Source organism: Quercus lobata, unplaced genomic scaffold (assembly GCF_001633185.2).
Source record: "Quercus lobata isolate SW786 unplaced genomic scaffold, ValleyOak3.0 Primary Assembly Scq3eQI_1865, whole genome shotgun sequence".
Taxonomy (NCBI): Eukaryota; Viridiplantae; Streptophyta; class Magnoliopsida; order Fagales; family Fagaceae; genus Quercus; species Quercus lobata.
In genome coordinates this window covers 141,622-161,780 of record NW_022154716.1, presented here as the reverse complement: position 1 = coordinate 161,780, position 20,159 = coordinate 141,622, and the positions used below count along the sequence as shown (strand labels likewise).

The 20,159-nt window shown below is 38.2% G+C and overlaps 1 protein-coding gene across 1 annotated transcript; it reads right to left on the bottom strand.

Annotated features, from left to right (window-relative positions):
* Positions 1 to 2,466: 2,466 nt before the first annotated feature.
* Positions 2,467 to 2,871, bottom strand: LOC115973077 (protein PELPK1-like). The gene has a single exon (XM_031093318.1). The coding sequence runs from the start codon at positions 2,869 to 2,871 to the stop codon at positions 2,467 to 2,469; it is 405 nt and encodes a 134-aa protein (XP_030949178.1).
* Positions 2,872 to 20,159: the final 17,288 nt, after the last annotated feature.

Sequence of the window (20,159 nt, the reverse complement as noted above, 5' to 3'; positions counted from 1 at the left end):
TAGATTCAAATCTCACAAATGAAAAAGAAATTCATTAAAAATAAAAAAAATAATAAAAAAAAGGTTAGAAGATCATGAAAAATATAACAGAAAAATAACAATAAAATAATTATAATATTATTTTCCATAACGATATTCAAACATGTAATATAACTATTCTTGAATATATAAAAAGACTTGACACTTTTTTGACAGTTTTTAGACCCCTTAAACAATTTATTAAACCTAGGTAATTAGCCAAGTTGTTACTTAGTCCAATTAAACAAGTCTAAGTTATCACAATAATAAAGATCAAATCATGCAAAGCAGCGGAAAATAAATAACACAAGATATGATCACCCAGGAAACCAAACCGGTAAAAACCTGGGGAGGATTTGACCTAACTATCCTCAAGATAAACCTGAATCCACTATCTTGAAAGAATCGAAGTTCATACAAAAGGACTTACAAGCACCCCCGCTTGACTTCCTAATGCTACCAACCAGTAGAACTTACTGACACGACCACGTGCAAGCTCCGAATCCACGGACTCCTTCTTTCTTGGATTCCCACTAGCTACAAGCACACCCGCTCGTGTAGTCTTTAAACTTTAATGGCAGCAACTGAATTGATCATCAAGGTGTAGAAAATATCTCTTCCTTGAAAATCCTAAGTTTGTGTAAAAAAAATCTCCTCTAGATCTCACAAGAGATTTACACAAATCACAAATATGAGCAACACTAAAACGTGGTTAGGGTTTACCTTTTATACTTAGGACAAATAAGAAACCCTAAAAACGTTTTAAAACAAATAGGGCTGAGTTGGACGAATCTGCAGAAAAGCAATCTGCCCAAGCTTCGATCGGTCAAGCCTAAGCTTCGATCGATCGAGCCAGGCCGAAAGCCACAGTGCTTCCTGCTTTAAACTCGATTCCAACTTTACATTGACATACAACTTTGAGCTAGCTTTAAACACTTCTAAACACATTGTTGTTTGCCAACAATACATATTAGAGTTCTAAATACATAAAATCCTAAACTTTAGAACCTAACATTTTCTAAATGCACATATTATTATTTACTAAATTTTATTGACAAATCTTGTCACAAATTATTTAAAGAAAAAGTTTATAAATTTAAAATTGATGAAATACTATGTAAGATTGATTATGTTATAAGAAGATTCATCGGATTAACCACTGGTCTTGCAGAGATGGTTTAAAATTTAATAAGCTTATCAATGGTACAAAGATGGTGGTTCTAACGGTGGCAATGGTCTTGCAGCATTGTGTAGGCTTCTAATTGTCGCATAAAATGAGAAACATTCTCTAGAATTGGTGGAGCAATACTGAAGAGGTCATACGGCATGAAACTTGTTGTAGAATCTTGCAGTAGATGGATGCAAAGGAAGACAGGACTGCTTGAGAACAAACTAGGAGATCAAAGCAATGACTATGATGCGATGTTAGAATTGTGAATCAATTCCACGGAATTCCATGAATAAAACTTAATTTCCCAGACACTAATTTTATATAGTCAAACATATAAGTGTGGTATAGGTATGTGCGTTGTACAAGTATGTCAATAGTACAAGGCTTATTAGTAACGGACTAGTAAACTATAAATGGTAGGTAATTCGAGCCCCTCTAGAGCTGTTGGTATAATTGAGTTCATTTTGGAAATTGATATGTAGGATTCTCCTGTAGTAGTTCATATATCTAGTTTATTTGCAAAATTATGGGCTGCCTATTTGGGATGGATTATCCTTTGCTTGGGAGTCGGGTTATCATAATCTCACTCTTGAAACCGACCCAATTCAGGCATATTTACTAGTGCTGTCATTTCTCATTCGTTCCAAGTCTTGGCAAGTTTCATTCAAACAAATCCACTGTGAAGCAAATAAATGTATCGTTGCTCTAGTTGTTTTGGGGACATCTATTAGACTATTAATCAACCCTTTTGTTTATATTGCACTTGTCCATCAGCTTTATATTTTTTATATGTGTAAGGGTATATAAGTCCAAAAATATTTACTCCTGATGATCTTCTGTAATATGTTTATGTTAGACAATTTTGTTTAATTAATCTTATCCTCTTTTTTTTTGGGGGGGGGGGGGGGGGGTGAAGATAGAGGACCATCATTAGAATAAATAAGAAATCATATTGTAAGGACAACAAATATGACAATAACAATCCAAGTGAAAGTGGTTTCTCAAAAAAAAAAAAAAAAAAAAAAAAAAAAAAAAAAAAAAAAACAAGTGACAGTGAAATGAGTACTAAAGAATGACTCTACAATGACATACGTAAACAAGTACTATCATAAACCTACTGGTTCCTTATTTTAACACATATATAGAAGCAAGGTAGGCTCCAACACACTCGAGAAACGCTTCAAGAAGCCATGCAAACATACAGCCATCCTAAAATGGGAGAAGGAGAGTGAATGCCTGAATGGTCTCGGGGCCGCAGCATTTCAAGGACTACTAGTTTAGTTTGATGGAGGTGGGGAGAAGAAGGGAATTGTTGGAATTGTAGGAATTGACGGGATTGTTGTAGGGACGGTGGGCAATGGAGTGGCAGGCAAAGGAGGAAGAGTTCTTGGCAAAGTTGGATTTGGTAAGGAGGGGATTTGGGTGCTTGGCAATGGTGGCAACGTGGACTTTGGCAGAGTTGGTTGAGTTGGCAGTGACGGCAATGGTGGCAGTGTGGTAGTTGGCAGTGGTGGCAATGTGGCTTGAGGCAGTGTTGGCACTGAGGGCAACGGAGGCAATGTTGGCAGAGACGGAGCTGCAGGCGTTTGCAATAGTTGACGAGCAGCCAAACTCATATTAATGCTTGACAAAGACAATGTTACAATTAAAGCCAAAATGAAAACATGCTTGCAACTAGCCATTGTTCGATTGGATCAGAGAGACCTAGCTAGTCTTTTCTGAATATCTATGGGGAACTTCTATTTCTGTTATGAGTTGAAAGCATGAAATTCTAATTGGCATTTATAGAGTGGAATGTTGAAGGGTTCCAAGTGTTTGATGAGAAGTAGTTGGGGATGCATGGGAGAAGCTCGGGTTAGTTCACCTTCTCAACAAGACTTGAAGCTTGTTCAAATTCCAACCTACCTAGCTAGAATCTAGATAGCTTAACAAAAAAGATCTGTTATGGTTGTAGAAACCAATTTTAAAAGGTAATATATATGACTCATCACCATTCGACACGCCAGTGTAAGGCAAAAATATAAATAAATAAAATCTACATGCATGCCAGCAGAGTTTGGGCTAATCAAGTAATCAGCTTTTTCCTGCATGCAACACCTGATGAGAAATGAGAATTAATTAACTATCTGGTGGACTTCCTTTTTTTCTTTTTTCTTTTTCTTTTTTTTTGGTGTCCAAACCTATAGAAATGTACAAGCGTATGCTTTTGTTATATCATTTTTCAAAACTAAAGCGGCATGAAGCCAATCTAAACTGCCCAGATTTCCCAATCGACCAAACCCCACCTCGTAATGCCTTTTACCGATTTGCTATCACAATATTAAGAAATTCAAAACTGTCTCACCCTGAAACAGGGATATAGCCATGCTTGGACTTGGGCCTCCCCTTAACAATATTATTGATTTTTTTCATGGCCATAAAAAAATTTATAGAATTAAAATAAATAAAAAATAAAAGTAACAAGCACAAAAAAATTAACCTAACAACAAAAATTATTAGTAACAAAGGTAAAAAAATTTAGTCCAATCAACTAATTTTACTTAAAACAAATTAACAATGTGGTCCTTTAAAAATTTTAAACAAAATAATTTTTCCCTTATCCAGCCATAGACACACGCCAAATTTTGATGCATGCCAAATAACGATTTTGTGTCTTTGTTTTTATTGACGCCAAATTTTGATGCATGCCAAATAATGATTTTGTGTCTTTGTTTTTATTGACGGATTGTTAAATGGATGTTTATTTGAAATTTTATAATGATTTTTTTAATTTATATACTTTCTCCCCCCTGACTCCAGATCCTAGCCCTATCCCTACCTTGAAACCATCTTATATTGACATCAGAAAATAAATGAATGGTACAAGTACAATAGTGTCATACTCCCTCGTCACATAATAATTAATCTCTCTCATTCATAGTGATATCTACTATTAATGTGGGAGGAGATTATATTATTATTGCACTCCCAAAGTTTTGTATAATTTTACATCTTAAATTACTCTCACATGCACTTGGAATCTTCGTACGTGGGTCTCATAAGTAAGTAAAAACAATGTTGCATACACCTCCTCTTTGGTCTAAAAGACAGAAAAATATTTCTTTGCTGTGAATCAAATGAAAATCCTTTATGATACTTTTAGGATGATTACCAAAAAAAGTACTACCAAAAAAATTGGAAAATTTTATAGTATTATTTTCTTATATAGTTTTAGTAGTATTACATTGGTTTCATCATTTTGTAAAAGGGATTCTCAAAAATAAAAAATTGTAAATGGAATTACAATATTTTAGAGTTAATTATTTGGATGATTACTCTATTTAGAATTATTAAAATACTATATTTCGATTATTTGTGAAATAAGTGAATTGTATTTTACATTGTCAAAAATATTTAATGAATGGGTTCAATTCAAGTGGATTCTAGTAATAATGGCATCTGTTATGGTGCTCCATGCATGTGGTATTGTGGTTCAAACTTGGAACCCACCATCCCCCTCTACCTACTAAAAAAAGTTTTTAAATTACATTGACTAACTTTTTTTTGGTATCTTTTTTTTTTTTTTTTTTTTGATGAGATTTTGGTATCTTTTTAAATTATTGATAATGTGTAAAATTATAATTGAATCATTTCATGATGAATGAATGTGATGTTAGGAACACATAAAGCAGAAAACGAAATGCTACCTGTCGCAGTAAAATTAACTTGGAAAGAGACCTACAGAATTTGCTTTACAAATGAACTTAATTGAGGAAGAAGATTTGCCTCTTTAAGAAGTGTTGTTTGGAGATAAAGCGATATGAGGGATTAAATTGCTAATTGTAATATATATGGTGACATCTAAAGACAAGCTAATAATATCGTATATATTTGAAATTAAGTATGGTAGATTTTGAGTATCAAACCTGATAATTGGGATTTAAGACCCTGGTTATGCTTAAATTTAAGATAATGTAATTTAATATGATCCAACTTTTTTCTTTAGGGAAAATCCGAAAGCGCATTTTAATCCTACAACATTATATTTTGATATTAAAAAGGGATTTTAATCTACACAAATAAATGTATCGTTGCTCTAGTAATTAATTTGGGGACCTCTATTAGTCAACCCTTTTGGTTATATTACACATTTACACTTGCCTGTCATACTTGTATTTTTGTATTTATGTGAAGTCCAAAAAAAGAAAATCTACTCCAAATCTTGTGTAATATGTTTATGTTCGACAACTTTATTTAATTAATCTTATCCTTATTAGGGGGAAAAGAAAAAGAAAAAGATAGAGGACCATATATCGTTAGAATAAATCAGAAATCATATTATATGGACAAACATGACAATAACAATCCAAGTAATACTGAAATAAGTAAAGAATTACTCTACAATGACATACAAACAAGTACTATCATAAACCCACTCGTTCCTATTAATACATATATAAAGGCAAAGCAGGCTCTAACACGCTCGGAGAAACGCTTCAAGAAGCCATGAAAACATAGAGCCATCCAAAAATGGCCGGCAGTAGGAGAAAGTGAATGGCCTCTAGGGCCGCAGCGTTTCAAGGACTACTGGTTCAGTTTGATGGGGGTGGGGAGAAGAAAGGAATAGTTGGAATTGTGGTTGGAATGGTAGGGATTGATGGGATTGTTGTAGGGATGGTGGGCAATGGAGTGGCTGGCAGAGGAGGAAGAGTCACCTTAGGAACTGTTGGCAAAGTTGGATTTGGTAAGGAGGGGATTTGGGTGCTTGGCAATGGTGGCAATGTGGTCGTTGGCAGAGTTGGTTGAGTTGGCAAAGTTGGCAATGGAGTGCTAGGCAGTGGTGGCAATGTGGCTTGAGGCAGTGTTGGCACTGAGGGCAATGGAGGCAATGTTGGCAGAGATGGAGTTGCAGGCGTTTGCAATAGTTGACGAGCTGCCAAGCTCATATTAATGCTTGACAAAGATAGTGTTACAATTAATGCCAAAATGGAAACATGCTTGCAACTAGCCATTGTTTTTTAAGATCAAAGAGAGCTACTTCTTTGTCAATATATGTGGACAACTTGATCTATTTCTGGTATGAGTTTGTATGCAATTCTAATTGGTATTTATAGAATTGAATGTTGGAGGTTTCCAAGTGTTTGATGAGATGTAGTTGAAGATGCACGGGAAATGTTCGGGTTAGCTCACCTTCTCAACAAGACTTGAATCCCGTGCAAATTCCAACCTACCAATATAGCATATGAAAACAATCTGTTGTGGCTGTAATAGAAACCAATTTTGAGAGGTAATATATATAGAATCTACATGCCCGGCACGCATCACCTGATGAGAAATGAGAATTGACTATCTGATGGATTTCTTTTTCTTTTCATTTTTCAGTCCAAACCGATAGTGATAGATTTCAAACTTACAAGCGTATGCCTTGCTATATCATTTTTCAAAACTAAAGCGGCATGAAGCCAATCCAAACTGCCTAGGTTTCCATCTAAAAACTGATTTTCTTGATGCTCTTGAACCTGAACTTTTTTTATTATGAGTACAGTTTTTTTTTTTTTTTTGGTTAAAAGGATTATATTAAATACAACTAACTATTTATAGACACCAAAGATGGGCTTGTCAGCCTACAACGTGACACACCATACATATTTGCATACAAAACAGGGAGAAGTTCAACAGAGGGAGGCTGATCAAAAGTGACAAAATCATCTTGCATACAACAGCCCCATCTAGCCAAAAAATCTACACACATATTGGCCTCCCTAAGCACGTGCACTACTCTGACCTGCTGCAGTTGGTCTAACAACATCCTGCAATCATGCAAAAGAGGAGAATCTATTAGGAGTACTGTTAGACTTCAAGAGCTCCACAATCACCTTGGCATCTAATTCAACCTCCAATTGCTGGCATCCTAACTGAATAGCTAAAGTAAGACCATCCCTTAAAGCCCACCATTCAACAACAACACTAGTAGTATAACCTATTGACCTTGAATACCCTTTAATCCACAATCTATGGCTATTTCTAATGATGCCACCGCCCCCTGCCTTACCAAGATTTCCATAAGATGCCCCATCAGTATTAAGCTTAAACCACCCTTCAGGTGGTTTATTCCACCGAACCTAAATAGTAACTTTCCTGGCAGCCTGACAAGTTTTGCTCACACAATAAAAATATTCTCTTGCCTGGTGGATACAAACCTTATGGAGATTAGGATTAGGAATAGAATTTTCAAATACAACCTTGTTTCTGTTCTTCCATAAAGACCAAATAGCAAAAAGAAACAAAGTACCCCAATGCACTGTAGATTTGTGCAAGACAGTACTTGTACTGTTAACTTTCAACCACACCTCAAAACTATCATTAAAGGTGCTAATAAGGGCTGGTGGAGGTTCCAACTTCCTCCAAAAGTCACGGGTTAGATTACAATCCCGTAATAGATGAGGAATAGTTTCCTCACTACATTTACACAAGGGGTAGCGCTTATCGCAATTTATCCCTCTTGAAGCCAAAATACCATGTACAGGTATGCTACAGTGAAAACTCAGCCACAGGAAATGTATGATTTTGGGTAAAATATCCAGCTTCCAAATCCAAGAGCCTTGAAATGAAATCTCATTATTTTCCTCCTGTCTAGCCACTTGATAGGCTGATTTTACAGAGAATTCCCCATCTTTTGAAAACTTCCACATTATAAAATCACTTGCCCCATCACAAATCCGAAATGGGATGGCTCTAATCTTATCTTTAATGTCTTCAGGAATAACAAACGAAAAACCATCCCAATTCCATATTCTCTTATGCCTCAAATCCGCAACTGTAAGGTTAAGATCACCTTAATTAAGGGGGCCCTCAATTAACTCTCTTAAAGACTCACCTCTTATCCAGTTATCTGCCCAAATTTTTACTCTCGACCCATCTCCCAATCCCCAACAAATACCTTTCATAAATATAGGAAACCCCACTTTGATTGCTCTCCAATTGGGAGAAGATGGGAGACTATCCGGATTACTTGCTCTAGCTCTCGAACCAGTACAATATTTTTTTAGCATAATTTTTGCCCAATTAGCATCCTGTTCATGATACATCCTCCAGTTTAATTTTGAAAGCAAAGCAATATTCTTTGCTCTAGCTGCTTGGACCCCTAGCCCTCCTTCTTCCTTAGGTTTAACAATTTTATTCCAACCCACCAGATGCACCTTCTGCCTATCACTAGTGGAGCCCCATAAAAAATCTCTATTAATTTTATCCAATTTATCACAAATATAAGCTGGAAGGGCAGCACCTTGCATCACATGATTAGGCATGGCAGCCATGACAGACTTGATCAAAACAGACCGACCTGCAAAGGATAAGAATTTTGCTTTCCATCCTAACAATTTTTTCATAACTCTTTCCACAATATCATTATATTGCCTTCGATTTGCACCTTTGTGGAGAATAGGAAATCCAAGATATTTCCCTATATTTCGAGTTTTATTGATCCCTAATTTCTCCCACACCTCCTCCTTCATCTCCTCACTAACATTAGGAGAGTAGTAGACATAGGACTTACCTTGACTGATTTTCTGTCCAGACTCCTTACAGAACTTCTCCAAAACTTCAGCAATGGCATTACATGCCTTAGAGTCCACTTTACTGAACAAAATTATATCATCTGCAAATAATAAATGGTAGACTCCCACATTACCCCGAGAAGCTGTCGAAGGAGTCCAAGAGCCATCCCTACACTTAAGCTCAATCAAATGACTCAAATACTCCATACACAATATGAATAAATAGGGTGACAGGGGGTCTCCCTGCCTAATACCCCTCAAGGGATTGAAAGAATCCAAAACTCCCCCATTAACCAGCACCGAGATACTAGTAGTAGTCACACAACCCATGATTACTTTGATCATATTTGAGGGAAAGTGGAAAGCTTGTAATACCTTGTGAATAAAGCTCCACTCAAGTCAGTCATAGGCTTTCTCCAAGTCTAGTTCAATTGCCATATAACCCGTTGCCCCTTTTTTCCTATCCAATGTGTAAATAAGCTCCTGAGCAATGATAACATTATCTGATCCTCTACACCCAGGCACAAAAGCAATCTACATAGGAGATATCAGATTGCTCAGAAAGGGACGAATGCGTGCCACAATGATTTTTTAGACAATCTTGTATACGGAATTACACAGACTGATAGGCCTATAGTTACTTAATGAATCTGGATTTTGGCATTTGGGCATAAGCGTAATCAATGTCTCATTAAGAAACTTAGGAACTACCCCTATATCAAAAACTTTCTTAACCTCTACGCAAATAGAGCCGCCCACTTCTGCCCAAAAGCGCTGAAAGAATCCCGCATGAAGGCCATCAGGCCCAGGAGCTTTAAATGGCTTTAACGACCATAGTGCAACTCTAATTTCTTCATCAGTGACTCCACTGCTAATGCTCAAGCAATTCTCAACAGATAGAAAGCAGCACGAAAAAGAAGTGACTGAGGAAAACATGGGAGACATACAAAGCTCTAAAGTGTAAAGCTTTTCAAAACCACAATTTATATGTCTCTTGATCTCATTCTCATCAGTGATCCAGTTCCCCAAAGAATCCTTTAAACAACGGATTTTATTCCTATGACACCTAACCAGTGTGGAGACATGGAAAAAATTAGTATTACGGTCTCCGAACATGGCTGCATTCAATCTTGACTTAAGGGCCCAATATTCCTCTTCTTGGAGTAAAAGTAAAAAATACTCCTCAATAAGTTGCTTCTCCAAGGTCAAGAGGAAGTCACTTGGTCTGCTCGCCAAAGCTTTTTGAACACCATTAATTCTAGCCAATACTCTTTTCTTTTTAGCAAATAAATTCCCAAAGACATTATAGTTCCAATGCTTGGCTTTACTAACAAAATCCAAAATAGATCCTTGAAGATCTCTACCCGCAGTCCAAGCCTCCTGAACAATATTTGGGAACCCTGGATGTAGGAGCCACATAGTGTGGAAACGAAAAGGTTTGTTTTAACCAGGAGGGGTAGACTGAAATAGTTCAACTAAAACAGGACAGTGATCCAAACAGGTCCTTGGCAAATGGGTCACTGCAGCTTCAGGATAAAGAACTCTCCACGAAGGGTTGGCAAAGCACCTATCAATTCTCTCAAGAATAAGATCAAAGATGGGCCTACGATTCGTCCAAGTATACTTAGGCCCAACAAACCCTAGGTCCAACATATTGCAAACATCCAAACAATATTTAAATTGGAGTTATGCACCTTAACAGTCGCATGAATCTCCTATTCTATTGAAGACAAGAGCATCACATCAACATCATCTGTTTTCCACAAAAGCCACAAACCCCCTGCATAGCCAATGGTCTCAGTAACTATGCTTCCATCAAAAGGTAAATCTTCAATAATTCTAGCAGCCCTATCTCCACCAACTCTTGTTTCTGTGATTACCATGATCGAGGGGTGGTGATTAATAGCCATCTCAAAAATTCTTCTCTTGAAGTCTGCACTCAAAGCACCTTTGCAATTCCACAGAAGGATATTCATCTTCACAAATTGACCAAGAGGAACCTCAATCTCCAGAGGGTTAGAGTTCATCATAGCTATCTCCACCATACTCCATCCCATCCTCCTCAGAATGTTCTTGGAAGCCACCCAATCCGACTTCCACACCATCATATGCTTTAGAATACCCAAGGTATCCTCCCTGCTACACAGAAGCACATCGCACCTCTGAATTGGGGCCATTAACTAGATTAATTTCAAGGTGGGATGATTCCCCAAGTGAGCCATGGCCATTCCCCTGAAATCCACCAGCCTCATTTCTTGTATAATCCACCCTGTCTCGTCCCAGTAAGGCATAACTGAAGGTCTCCGTTGTCTGCTCAGCTCCTCTGCCTTTTCCAATGAAATTTTGGGAAGATCCGTGAGGAACTTCCACCACTGATTGGGAGTGAGGTTCCATGTTGGGTGATCTAGAGGTAATTCTCCCATTCTTATACTCAGTGGGGTTATTGGGAACAAATGCTTCCAAGCCTGGCTCAACTCCATTTTAAACCACCCCGGAACTTCCGTCGGAGTTGCCCTTATCTAGGCGATAACCTCGCCGGGAATGATCACAGTCTTGTTCTTGTATCGCATTGCCCAGCCTACTTGAGGAATTGTGCAAATCCCGAACATTATCTCCTCAATATCCACTGCTGCCTGGCTACTCAAGATGTTGAGAAAGCTCTTCAATCTCGTCAGACTCAAAGAAAGAGCGTTTTTGCTTTTCTAAGACTCTACCTTTTAAGCTCTTATTATTTTTAACTCCCAACCCCTTAACCCCTTTTTGTTAGCTTTTCTGAGAGGGCTTTATTCGAGAAACCTCTAAGACTCTACCTTCAGGCTTCTTCCCCTTGTTCAATGCTTCCTGACACAAGTCCATCTCTTGTGTTGAAATGACTTGATTTTCACGTGCCTCAGATATGCCTTCATTAGCAAATATCTTGGAAAAAGGATTATCACATCTAACCCCTTCCCTATGCCAGACGTTAGCATCAGGATTGCCAACCTTACCCTTAAAAGCATTGTTGCGAATGACCATGCTGCCCTTCGAATCATTACCTGAAGAAGTGCTAATTTTGGTGGACCCATGCCCTCATTCAGATTTAACCGGGCTTCTTTTCCTAGACACAACCATCCAAGGCCCATAGTTCATTTCGAACTAAACATTATCAGAGTGATTGACAGGTTTAGGAGAGGTTGGTTCCTCACCATCTCTAGTCACTGACTTGATACGGTAGCAACAATTCTCCTGCTTATGTCCCAGTCTTCCACAACAAAAACAAAGAATGGATATGCCTTCATACAACACTTGCTGAACTAATCTGCCTATTCAGATTGACTTAATTAGAGGTTTATCTAAATTAACTTGGATGCAAAGCCTCGCATACTTGCCACGAGTCTCAGATGCAGTATAAGAGTCTATGCGTAAAACCGGGCCAATTGCACTCCCTATTTCTTTGAGAACCGAGGTATCATAAAACTCAATTGGGAGTTCAGGAAACCTCACCCACACTGCTACTAAGGTAAGCTTATCCTCAAAAGCTTTGAAATAAGGCTCCCAAGGTTTGATAGCAAGGAAGTGTCCCCCTACAAACCAAGGCCCACCACGCAACACCTTATCATAATCCTCATCATTACTAAACCGGATTAAAAAGTAGTCTTTTCCCAAATTGACACAATCCATCCTAGCTATAGGCTTCCATAAGGCATTGATTTTGAAAGTGAGGTAATTAAAACCCACAAACTTACCATACACTTTCACGATCAAAGCCTTCGCCCACGGAGCTCTGATTCGTGCCTTAGTTTCTTTTGAGAGCGTGACCTCTGCCATCCCCTCAACTAAAGGCTCTAGTTCAAAATCTAATTCATAACTGTCCTCCCAGATTTTATCTACCTGGAAGGCCTGCTGATAGGCTCCAGGGATATCACCCACAAGGGTATCCTTGTAGCTGACAGGTAGTCTCAGCTAAGAAAAGCTTCTTGCTCCATGGCTATCTTTAAACTTCTCTACACTACGGTGCAACTCATCTTCCTCTTCGCTTGAACGTTGGGTCAGGGTATTCTTTTGTATAGCTTTCAATGTTGAATTGCTCACAGGCACTTAGAATATTCATATGTGGGTCTTATAAATTAGTAAGAACAATATTGCATATACTATTATATAAGATACTTTTTTGTCTGGTTCCTCAAACCAAAAACAAAAAAACAAAACAAAAAAATATACTCTTTTTTTTGCTTAAAAGACATAGCAAAATATTTCTATGGTAACTAGTGAATTGTATTAAAATCCTTTAGCATGCTTAGGATGATTACCAAAAAAAAAAAAAGTAATACCAAAAAAATTAGAAATTTACATGTCACAAGTTTTCTTGTGTACATGAAAGATATCCCACCACACTTTCCAACTAATTATTATTATTATTATCACTAAAAAAAATAGCACTTTATAAATTATAGTCATGAACTACTCTAATGTTTTTTTTTCTTTTTTATTAATGTGCTTCCTATCAAACTTAAAATTAACAAAGTATTGTAAATTTAGTTGTCGTCGTCATCATTACCACCACTAAAAAAGTAGCACTTTATCAAGAAGTATTATAATTTTTCATTTCTTTATCAAGGTGATTTCTGTCAAACTTAAAATTAACAAAGCATGGAACATTTAATTTTAATTTTTACCAAAACAAAATATGGGTGTGTTTTGTATGACAACTTGACGTGGAAATAAAGAAGGAAGGAGCATTGAAACAAGAGATAGAAATTCAATTATTGAAAATAAGAAACTAGCATATTTTTCATTAGTAATCTATTATCACAGCCTTTTAAACAATGAATCTTTATAGCTATGGACTTCATGTATAATCTAAAGGCGTTTTCCTATAACCGAAGGTAAGTAGGTAAAGTAAGTTAACCATGTCAAACCAGATATACATTATATTATAATGCCTCCTAATGAAATCCTAGCTAGCTACCATGTCCGAATCCCCTATACCTACAATCCCCCCTCCCTGATTCCACACAATTTACCTCAGCATCCCATCTTATAAATTATCCATTAGACCCAAAAAAACTTATAATCATCAAGTGAGCCGTGACCTCTTGCTAATCCCTGGCAAATTGGGCCTGTCAATGACTACCTTCAAAGCTCTTCTTAGCATTCCAATCCCTTCATTGCCACCACTCAGACCTTGAACCCACAACACACTTTTAGTCCTTCCACCCAGTGTTACCATCTCAAACTTCACCACCCTCCCTTTCATAGACCTCAGTGTCCTTGCCACGGCTGATATCAACCCTGGCCTATCCTCACAGCTAAATGTGACCTTGACCAGCCCCTTGTCATCGTCACCATCACCGTTTTCCAAACTCAACTTGTCAGCCCCTCCAGGGAACACACAATCCTTACTGCTACCACCACAAACTCCTTCCAAATCCGAAACAGTCTTCCTCAACTCCCTCACTTGCCGAACTGTCTCTGCAAGCACGGTCGCCTTGTCCATCTATTGTTTGTAAAATTACCCAACAATAAGAAAAAAGGATTACCAAAAAAATTACTACTCTTCAAATAACATTAGTGCTAATAAATATTGTGTTAATGACTCAATGACGGACCTATATAAAAATAATATTGCTCTAATCACAATTTACCACTTCAATAATTGTGAAAAAAATGTGTCCTAAAATTAATTACTCTAATCACAATTTACCACTTTAATTTTTACAAGTTTTGATATTGCTAATTACAAAGATCGAAGAAACAGAGTTGATGAAATTACTATTTGTATGAATCTTTGTACTTACTTTGACTAAGTTCGGGAGGATATCACGCAGAGTGGTATATTGACCATTGATTCGCATCCTACGTCTCCTCTCTGCCTCACTATGTTTCTTTGCAGCGACTTGTTTGGCCTCAGCTTTTGATTTTGGTCTAGAGAATGAATATTTATGGCTGATGGTATTGGTTGAGGTAACTCCTTGAGGGAACCTATTTTGTATTGTACATGTTCCTGACTTGTAGTAACGCTGAAATTGTTGCATGTCTCGTTCTAACTACACGTATATAATCAAGAAATGAAGCAAGCTAATATAAGATCACCCAAAAAAAAAAACTGGTGCACACATAAACCCAAAAAGGAAATGTTACCTGTCGCAGTAAAACCATGAAGAGAGATCTAAAGAAATTTGCCTTTACAAATGAACTTTGAGGGAGGAGATTTGCCTTTTTTAGAAGTGTTGTTTGAGATAGAGATGTATGAGAGATTAAATTGCTAATTGTAATATATATATGGTGATCGACATCTAAAGTCAAGCTAATAATATCATATATATTTGTAATTAATTTAGGTAGATTTTGAGTATCAAACCTAGTAATTGGGATTTAATATCCTGGTTAATTTTATGCTTAAATTTAAGATCATGTAATCTTGTATGATCCGATTTTTTCTTTAGGGAAAATCTGAGAGCGGATTTTAATCTTACAACATTAAATTCTGATATTGGAAGGGGATTTCAAGGTGTCCCTTTTAATTTTTCTCGAGATTTTTTCTTTCTTTCTTTCTTTTTTAAGCATCTCGAGATTATGCATTTGGCAAGAGACTCCAATGGGCTCAATTTTGGAAAGAGCAATGCTAAAAAAATAAGGATCTAATTTTTTTTTTTTTTTTTTTTTGAGAATTAAGTATATAATATGTGTCATAATTTTAAAGAAAAAATTGTTAAGATGAAAAATAGGGATTATACAATAATCTGGGAGAGGAAGGTATACAATAATGTCGTTTCCTCTCTTTTTTTTTTTTTTTTTTTTTTTTTTTTTTTTTTGATAGGAAGATTAAAATTTTATTAATGAATGGAAACATTTGTTACATCATCAAGAAGAGCTTGCTCAATAAAACAAGGAGTCTCTTCTATCCAAGTAATAAAGTCATCAACATCACTAGCGTGTTTGGCTAGTAAGTGGGCCGATTTGTTGCCCTTTCTCTTGACATGTGAGAACATAACTCTACGAAATTCCTTGCACATATCCTGCATGCCTTGAATAACAGCAGCTACAGAGGAAGGTGGAGTGGACATGTCGCACATAGCACGGTGAATGATGAGCGAATCACCCTCCATGATCAAGTCATGAATGCCGATGTCCTTCGCAAAGAGCAAACCTATTTCGTACGCCATCACCTCTACCTCCACAGCGCCCAACAGAATAGGAATCTTCTTGCTCATTGCCGCCTCGATCCTGCCCATGTCATCTCTGACAATCACTCCTACACCCACTGCTTTTTGGTTCGCGAAAACAGCACTGTCAACATTAATTTTGAAACTGCATGCCGGAGGAGGACTCCACGTACCCCCTGCCTCATCCGCCTCTTCATTACAGCTTAACCTTTCAGTTGCTGCCTTATACTCCTCCATATATTGAGAAGCCCAACGAACCTTATCCTTCCCATTCCGTCGTTGCCCACCATGCTGAACCTCATTCCGATTGCGCCACATTGCCCATGCGATACAAACCACCTTCGCCACTATCTCAACATTTTGGCTTTCTTCAACCAACATGGACCACAGCAAGTCAAGGAGCGAAAAAATTCTATCATTGTCCACCGGCACAACTAATTTCAAACAGGTCCAGACCTCTCTAGCTCTTGGGCACGTCCAAAACAAGTGTCCAATAGTTTCGGCCTCCAACCCGCACCCCTCACAGACCTGATCGTGAATCACTTTCCTGTGCGCAAGGTTGACTTTAGTGGGTAGGACGTCTCTGCATGCCTACCATGCGAAATGACGTACCTTATGTGGCAAAGGTAGGTCCCATATTTTCTTCCAAAACCACCGTATCTGACTGTTATGAGAGCTTGCACCTTGGTCTACCCGGTTTGCTTGTCGCATGGCAATACTATAAGCACTCTTAACACTAAACTTGCCATTCGGAGTTGCAGCCCATATCATCTTATCCGGTGGAAGAGGAGAACTGATTGGGATACCTTTTATCACATCGGCTTCATAAGGAAAGAACAGGGCATCCAGTACATTTACCTTCCATCTTGCTGAATCTTGGTCAATTAGCTCACTCACCCTTGTGTCTTGGTGCAAAAACTGTCTGGGTGAAGCAATCTTGTATGTGGATGATGTGGGTAGCCATTTATCACCCCAAATATGAATATTGCTTCCATTTCCAACTCTCCACCGTACACCTTCTCTAACCAAATTTTGGGCAGCCATGATACTACGCCACACAAAAGAAGGATTATTTTCAAGAGTTGCCTCAATGAAGTCACACCTTGGAAAATATATTGCCTTTAGGACACGATAGACCAAGGAGTTTTGTTTGGTTTGGAGCCCCCAACCCTGTTTAGCTAGAAGGGCCAGATTGAATTGTTTAAGCTGCTTAAAACCCATACCACCACTGCATTTTGGCTCACACAATTTCTCCCAACTTAGCCATACTATCTTCCTTTCATCATCCTTCTGCCCCCACTAGAAATTTCGTATCAACCTTGTCAACTCATCACAAAGAGTATCCGGCAACTTGAAGCAACTCATGGTATATGTTGGTATTGCTTGGGCCACCGCTTTGATTAGTATCTCCTTACCAGCCTTGGACAACAATTTTTCCTTCCATCCCACCAGCTTCTTTTGCAGCTTCTTTTGCAGCTTCTCTTTGATTTCATTGAAAGTATTCCTTTTATTTTTCCCCACCAAGGAAGGCAAGCCCAAGTATTTTTCATGTTGCTTTATTATTTGAGCTCCAAACCTTTGTTTTATCTCTTCCTGAAGAACATTAGGTGTATTTCGGCTGAAAAACAAAGATGTCTTGGCCCTATTTAACTGCTGCCTCGAAGCATTCTCATACACCTTCAGTATTTGTTGGAGAGCGTCACATTCTTCCAAAGAAGCCTTGCAGAATATCAAACTATCATCTACAAAGAAAAGATGAGATAATTTTGGTCCTCCACGACACACAGCAACTCCTTCCAAAACACCAGTCGTCACTGAGGATTTTATAAGTGAAGAAAGGCCTTCTGCACATAAGATAAAGAAATAAGGTGATAGAGGGTCTCCTTGCCAGATCCCCCTAGATGGAAAAATATTACCCCTGGCACCCCATTAATTCTTATAGAGTATGATACAGTTGTGACACATTGCATGATAAGTCTCCTCCACTTTTCATCAAAGCCTAGTTTTTCCATAATTTTATCCAGGCAAACCCATTCCACCCTATCATAAGCCTTACTCATATCCAGTTTCAAAGTCATCTCCCCCACTTTTCCCTTTTTTTTCTGGCTAATATGATGCATAGTCTCAAAGGCTACAAGAACATTATCAGTGATAAGCCTACCATGCACAAAAGCACTTTGGATATCACTAATAATGGAAGGTATTATTTTCTTTAACCTATTAGCTATAGCTTTAGATGTAATTTTGTACACCACATTACATAAACTAATAGGTCTATAATCAGTAACCTTCTTAGGTGTCTTGACTTTTGGAATTAAAACAATATGCGTCTTATTAAAATCAAGAGGAAAAATACCTTGGTTAAGGAATTCCAATACCGTTGTTGTGACCACACCACAAATTGACCAGAAGTGCTGAAAAAAGAGTGGGGCATGCCGTCTGGACCTAGGGCTTTCTATGGGTGCATCTACTTCAACGCAAGTTTGACCTCTGCTACACTAAAATCTCTGGTAAGCATCTAGTTCATTGACATGGTCACCTTGGGTTGGATTGCATGTAGCAAATCTGAAAATTCTGTTGGTTGGCTTGTAGTAAACAGCTCCTTATAATAAGCCACCATCACTTCCTCTATCTTCAGATCATCCTCCTAGCACACCTCATTTGCATCAATAATGCCTTCAATATAGTTTTTCTTTTGCCGGGCAGATGCTTTAGCATGGAAAAAGCTAGTATTTCTATCCCCTGATTGAAACCAATTGAGCCTTGACCGTTGACTCCACATATCATCCTCTTTATCTAGCTAGCGGTTTAGTTCAACACGGGTGCTCATCAGCTCACAGTTGATATCAGGTGATGAAGGTTGAAGCTCAAGCCATTCAAGCCTTTTTTGGAGTTCAGTAACCTTCCTTCCCACGTGACCGAATTCCGTTTTATTCCAGCTCTCTAATCTGACCCGGCTCTTCTCTAAGCAACTCCCTAGCAAATTCTCTGTATTTGTCACCTTCCCCTCCTCCCATGCCTCATGTACTATCTCTTCACATCGTCGATCTCTCAACCACATTGCTTCGAACTTAAATGGCTTCTTGGTTTTCATATTCCTCCTCTTAGTTCTGGTCATGAACAGAACCAATGGTGAATGATCCAAAACTGATGAAGTAAGGTGATATAGGTTGGCCGCAGGAAATAAGTCTATCCATTCCGAAGTTGCCATTGCTCTGTCCAGCCGTTCCCTAATCTACATGCCATCCGCACGCTGGTAAATCCACGTAAACTTTGGTCCAATGAACCCCAAATCTCTTAGGCCACAATAGTTGATGGTGTCAATAAAGTTTTTCATGCTATCTGGGCCTCTCGCTGCCCCCCTCCTTTTCCAAGACACTTGTGATCTCATTAAAGTCTCCGATAGTGAGCCACGGAAGGGCGGAGGTTCTTTTCAAGTGTCGCAGCTTAGCCCATGATTCTATCTTTTTTGCTGTGTCTGGGTTGCCATAGAACCCAGTGAAGTGCCACCAACCTATGTTTGCTCCTCCATCCACCAACGCATCAAAATGTGACTGAGAATACGTCTGCACCTCCACTTTTATTCCTTCCTTCCACATCAATGCCAGTCCTCCACTCCTCCCTTCACTAGGTACAATCAAACCGTGCTTCATATTGCATTTATCCTTCACATTATTCATCCACTCTCTATTTGACTTCGTTTCCATGAGGAAAACGATAGTGGGCTCTTCTTTATTAATTGCCTTTTCCAAGGCTTTAATTGACCGGAGGTTCTCAGGCACCCAGCAGTTCCAACTCATCAGACTTATTGGACCCGACGGGGCTACCCAACAGCCTCCGCCGATCCCAGGTGTGTTGCCATTAAGATACTTAAGCTGCGTTTGCATTTTTCAGCTCTTTTTTTTTTTCACGCGTTTTTTAGATTTGCGGTTACTGTTCATGTACTGTTCAATGAACAGTAATCACAAATTTTGACTTTTCAAACTTTTTTCCAGCCAATCAGTGCACATCGTATATTGTTCACGGACCTACAAATTTCACTTTTCAACAATTTTTTCATTAAAAATAGGTCCCACGGTACTATTCACAATTTAAAAATTATTTTGCTCCAGTATTTTTCAGTTTTCAGTTTTTAGCGATATCCAAACGAACCCTTAGTGTTTTAGTCTCCTCTTCCAACCGCTGTTTCTTCTCCTTACTCGTAGCCTCAGTAAGATCAGTTGTAATTGCTTCACTTTTCCTCTTTGGATCCCTCTCTACCTCAATGGGCTCCGCCCCATCCTTGTTTCT